Source organism: Elaeis guineensis, chromosome 1 (assembly GCF_000442705.2).
Source record: "Elaeis guineensis isolate ETL-2024a chromosome 1, EG11, whole genome shotgun sequence".
Classification (NCBI taxonomy): Eukaryota; Viridiplantae; Streptophyta; class Magnoliopsida; order Arecales; family Arecaceae; genus Elaeis; species Elaeis guineensis.
In genome coordinates, this window is record NC_025993.2 from 7174914 (window position 1) to 7180662 (window position 5749).

At 41.3% G+C, this 5749-nt stretch overlaps 1 protein-coding gene across 1 annotated transcript; it reads left to right on the forward strand.

Moving 5' to 3' along the window:
* The first annotated feature begins 2183 nt into the window (after nt 1-2183).
* LOC105037726 (cytochrome P450 71A1) lies at nt 2184-5687 on the forward strand. Its single transcript, XM_073245656.1, has 2 exons — nt 2184-3122; nt 4865-5687. Exons 1-2 carry the CDS (start codon nt 2229-2231, stop codon nt 5486-5488), a joined length of 1518 nt encoding a protein of 505 aa, XP_073101757.1. The 5' UTR covers nt 2184-2228; the 3' UTR covers nt 5489-5687.
* The last annotated feature ends 62 nt before the right edge of the window (nt 5688-5749 follow it).

Consider the following 5749-nt stretch of genomic DNA (forward strand, 5'->3'; position numbering starts at 1 on the left):
TGCCACATCGGTTGTTCAGTCAAGCCATCTTAGCTTATAAGGCTTCACTACTCTTTAGCCCTTTTGTGAAGTGCCTTTTGGCCCACGCAATGCAGCCCCGATAGACAAAGCCATATGGGGTCCACTCCCACGTGAGGCCGTCTTACGCCCTCGTGGCTACGAGCGCATCCCGAGAGTTGGTTCGATCTTATGAGCCTAGCTGATCGGATCATAATATTGGTGGCCCATGCAGGTCTCTCCCCAATAGGCAAGGTCCCCTAATTGGGGGGGCCACAATTGCGGAGGGAGTGGGATTTTAATTCCACGTCAGTTGTTCAGTCAGGCCATCTTGTCTTATAAGGCATCGCTATCCTCCAATCTTCTGTAAGGCACTTTTTAACCCGCGCAACGCGGCTCCAAGGGACAAAGTCGTGCTGGGTCCACTCCTCAAAGCGGATAATATCTCATATGTGGATGGGGTCGTTTTATGTCCACGTGACTACGGACGCGTTCTGGGAGCTGGTCCGACCTTATGAGCCAGGCTGATCGGATCGTAACAATGAAAATGCAGAGTTTTGCATGAAAGGAAGAAGAGAAAAAAAAAGAGATCTAAGTGGTTAGACCTCTTAGAATTGGAAGCTTCAACTTTATTGATATTCTATAATATTTATACAAATACAATTTAGTGTGCAACTAAGCTTGGTGAGCAAGCAAGCTCAAACAAGGAATACAAATCTAATACAACTTGGTGAGCAAGCAAGTTCAAATAAGGAATACAAATCAAATTAGAAGACTATATACATAAGAGGAGAATAATTCACAAATGGTAATTGCCTTATCAGCCTCCACTTACTTCCAAAAAAAAAAACAAGGAAGAAGAAGAAAAAAATCTTAGCTTAATTTGGTCCTCGACTTGTGCATAAAGCTTTCTGGAAAAACTTAGCCCATGTAGCTACGGACGCATCCTCGGACCCTGTCCAATCCCCAACAGGCAAGGTCCCACGTGGCTATGGACACGTCCTGGAAGCCGATCTGACTTTATGAGCCTGGTTGATCGGACCGTAACACTGATGGTCCATGTTGGTCTCCCCCAACAGACAAGGTCTCCTGACGGAGGGACCACTGTTGCGGAGAGAGTGGAACTTTAGTCCCACATCGGTTGTTCAGTCAGACTATCTTAACTTATAAGCCTTCACTACTCTCTAGCCCTTTGTGAGGTGCCTTCTGGCCCACGCAACGCAGCACTGATAGACAAAGCTATATGGGGTCCACTCCCACATGAGGTCGTCTTACGCCCATGTGGCTACGAGTGCATTTCGGGAGTCGGTTCGATCTTGTGAGCCTCGTGGATCGGACTGTAACACTGATGGCCCATATAGGTCTCCCCCCAATAAGTAAGGTCCCCTAACTGGGGCATCACTATTGCGGAGGGAGAGAAAATTTAATCCCACATCGATTGTTCAGTCAGGCCATCTTGTCCTATAAGGCTTCGCTACCCTCCAGTTCTCTGTGAGGCACTTTTTAGCCCGCGCAATGCGGCCCCAAGAGACAAAGTCATACTGGGTCCACTCCTCAAAACGGATAGTATCTCATAAGTGGATGGGGCCGTCTTATGCCCAAATGGCTACGAGCGCATTTCGGAAGCCGGTCCGACCTTATGAGCCAGGCTGATCGGACCGTAACAATGAAAATGTAGAGTTTTGCATGAAAGGAAGAAGAGAAAAAAAAAGAGATCTAGGTGGTTAGACCTCTTAGAATGGGAAGCTTAAACTTTATTAATATTCTATAATATTTATATAAATACAATTTAGCGTGCAAGTAAGCTTGGTGAGCAAGCAAGCTCAAATAAGGAATACAAATCTAATACAATTTGGTGAGCAAGCAAGTTCAAATAAGGAATACAAATCAAATTCGAAGACTATATACATAAGAGGAGAATAATCCACAAATGATAATTTCCTTATCAGCCTCCACTTACATTCAAAAAAAAAAAAAAAAAAAAAAAAAAAAAAAAAAAAAAAAAAAAAGAAAAAAAAGAAAAAAAAAAGAAGAAGAAGTAAAATCTTAGCTTAATTTGGTCCTCGACTTGTGCATAAAGCTTTCTGGAAAAACTTAGCGGTTTGTAACAAAAAAAAAAAAACCTAAACTTAGCGGTGGAAATTAACGGGAGCCCTGGCCTGTGCGGTGCTCTGCTATAAAAGGACAGGGAAGAGGGGACCAAGAGCGGATACAAAGAAGATCACCAAACCATGTCTCCCTCCTTGCAACTTCCCTTCGAGCTGGTTCTCTTGCTCTTCCTCCCCTTTCTGCTGCTTCTTAGCTTCAAACAATCCTTTTCCAAGAAGGCCAGACTACCACCATCACCCCCAAAGTTTCCTTTCATAGGAAACCTCCACCAGTTGGGTCCTCTCCCTCATCGGTCACTCCAAGCTCTGGCAGAGAAGCATGGACCACTCATGCTTCTCCATCTCGGCCAGGTGCCCACCCTCATCGTTTCATCCGCCGAGATGGCCCGGGAGATCATGAGAACTCATGATCACATCTTTGCTAGCCGCCCTCCTATGAAGGTTGCTAAGATCCTTTTGTTTGATGCCATGGACATCGGCTTGGCACCATACGGTGAGCACTGGAGGTATGCAAGGAAGCTTTGCATCGTCCACCTCCTTAGCAATAAAAAGGTGCAATCTTTTCGGCTCTCGAGGGAAGAAGAAGTAGCCTTTATGATCAAGAACATCTCTCGAGCTTCTATTACACCCGATCCTGTGAACGTAAGTGAGATCTTGTATGCCTTCGCAAATGATATGCTCTGCAGAGTTGTGTCAGGGAAATTCTTTAGAGAAGGTGGGAGGAACAAACTGTTTCGCGAATTGATAAGGGAGAATTCCGTTCTGACTGGAGGATTCCATTTGGGGGACTACTTCCCTTCGTTGGAATGGACGGACGTGTTCTTTGGGATGTGCGCGAGGGCCAGGAGAAATGCTGAGAGATGGAGTGGTGTTCTTGACGACGTGATCAAGGAACACGCGGATCAAGTGAAGGATGAGACGCATGAGAAGGACTTTGTGGATGTGTTGTTGTCCCTTCAGAAGGATCCCGGTGTGGACTTGGCCCTCACAAAAGAAGATATCAAGGCGCTCTTAGTGGTATGTTCTCTGTATCACTTATCATTGATCAGATTTACCTTGTAAATTTGTTACTTGTTCTCAGCTTTAAGCGCTTCTGAAGAAACTGACAGTAGTATTTGGACATGAAGTTTTTCTTAACTAGTTGGGACTTCCATTCAATATTCTCCATGCATCAAACAATTAGTTTCTTTTTTTTCATCATCGTGTTTTTCAATGATTGATAAATCTGACTAAACGTTCAGAGCGAAGATGGTCCTAAAGTAAATAATAAGTCTTTTTATTTTAGGTTTCTTTGATCTCAGAGAATAAGAAGGGTGTGGACTTTGGTAAACGGAATGAATGGAATGTTCATCAAACTATTTGATGGTCCAACGCGACACTGGTCATTGGATCACTCATTAAGATGAACGAAAGCGGACCATGCATGAGTTGGTCTATGTCATGTGATGTTTACTTGATTGATAGATGATCACCATCACAAATAGGTTCTGCTTCATGTCAGTATAAAATACTTGATATTGCTTATGAGATGCCCACAACTCAACCGTGTAGTCCTTGAACTCCAAATGGGATTGGTTAAATGTTACAAATGTTTCTCCATCAGTATCTTTTTGAATTAATGAAACCTAAAGGTACTTTAAGGTTTTTTCCCAAGAAAAAAGTGACACCTGTCCCTTTGTTTTACATAAATCCAATCATACATAGTAGACAGACTTGCCGTATTCTAGCACCTGCCCATGGCTTCGAGCAGCATATAAGACAAATTTAAGTTCATATTGCTTTGTCTAAAGTTTTCTTTGCGTTGGAGAAAAGGCGTTCGAGCCTTGAAGGTTTTCAATGGACGAGCTTGAATTTGAGTCAGTTGAGCCACCGCAAGGTCTCGAACTTGAAGGCCTGGTCAGAGAATCTATCATTATTAAAATTCTGTAGTTGGTACGATGCCCTCTGACGTCAGGTTCAGAAGAACAAAAGTTAGACACCTTCGCTTGAAAACATGTACCACGGTGGGGATAATTTGTTTGATCGATAGGGTCAGCATCTTGTTTATTAGATTTATTTTTTGATTAGTTGATAGCATCCCGTCTCTCCTCTTTTTGCTCCTTTGTCTACTTTGATCGATAGGGTCAGCATCTTGTATATTAGATTTATTTTTGGATTAGTTGATAGCATCCCGTCTCTCCTCTTTTTGCTCCTTTGTCTACTTTCCTCCCCCCTCCCCCCTCCCTTTTTTTTTTTTTTTTCTTGCTCTCTCCACTGTTGATTTTAAGCTCTACCTTTCATTTATTAATAAAATATGGTGATATGTTTCCACCATTTTACTCAAATAATTTTAAAAATTAACTAATTCATGAGGTATAATTTGAAGATCAAGATTGACACATCAATCTAGATTCTAAGAACTAGCAGTCAGAGATTTCTAATGAAAAAGATATCCATAATCTTATGATAGTGTGCCCATCATTTTTTTTCAAAAGAAAAAAAATCAGCCCGATAAATATCTCCATGAACGATATGGTGAGTATTATCACCGCTCTGTATATTTACCAAGTAATAAGCACTCTTCTTCCAACTAATATTCAACTAACTATTTTTCTGAAAAACCAATATGCAAAGTACTATCACACCAACATGTACTAGATAGTATATGTTATTTATCACATTGATTAATTGTTATGTTTATAGTCTGATTGTGGATGATCATCGATGATTCGTATAAGCTTCAATCCATTCTTTTTACTCATTAATTTCTTTCTTATCAGGATATGTTTGGTGCTGGAACCGATACATCTTACATAGTCTTAGAATGGGCCATGGCAGAGCTTGTTCGAAACTTGCAGGCGATGAAGAAGTTGCAAGATGAGGTTCGAGGCATAGCTACAGAAAAAGGCTTGGTCAGAGAGGAGGATTTAAGTGAGCTGAGGTATTTAAAAGCTGTGATAAAGGAAGTTCTAAGATTACACCCTCCTGTTCCATTATTGCTTCCAAGAGAATCCATGGATGATTGTCGCATAGAGGGCTATGAAATTCCTAGAAGAACAAGAGTAATTGTGAACAGTTGGGCCATTGGTAGAGATCCAAAAGTTTGGGAGGCACCAGAAGAATTCCGACCTGAGAGATTCATGGGTAATCAAATTGATTTCAAGGGGAATGACTTCCAATTCATTCCATTTGGATCTGGCCGACGAATTTGCCCTGGTATGAACTTTGCGATTTCTACGGTGGAGCTTGCACTAGCAAATTTGATACAATGTTTTGACTGGGAGTTGCCTCATGGCATGGCAAAGGAGGATCTAGATATGATTGAAGCTCCTGGCACCACAAACCCAATGAAAAAAAGGCTTCACCTGGTTGCAAAACCACGTGGCTACTACGTGGACCTATGAGTGATGACCAGTTCCACTAAGAATAAGTATTAGTTCTTGTAATAATAACTAATAATGACGACTTAGTTTTCACAATACAAGCTTATGGAACTAGATTTTGTGTTTTGTGTTGGAAATTGTATCCTAAAATCAATCGCCTGACGATTGAGTTTATATTTGTATATCAATTATTTATTAATAAATAATAATTATTCTGATATTTTTTATCATAAAATTATATCTTCTTTGAACTCTTGTACTGTGATGAAGTCTTTAGAACTA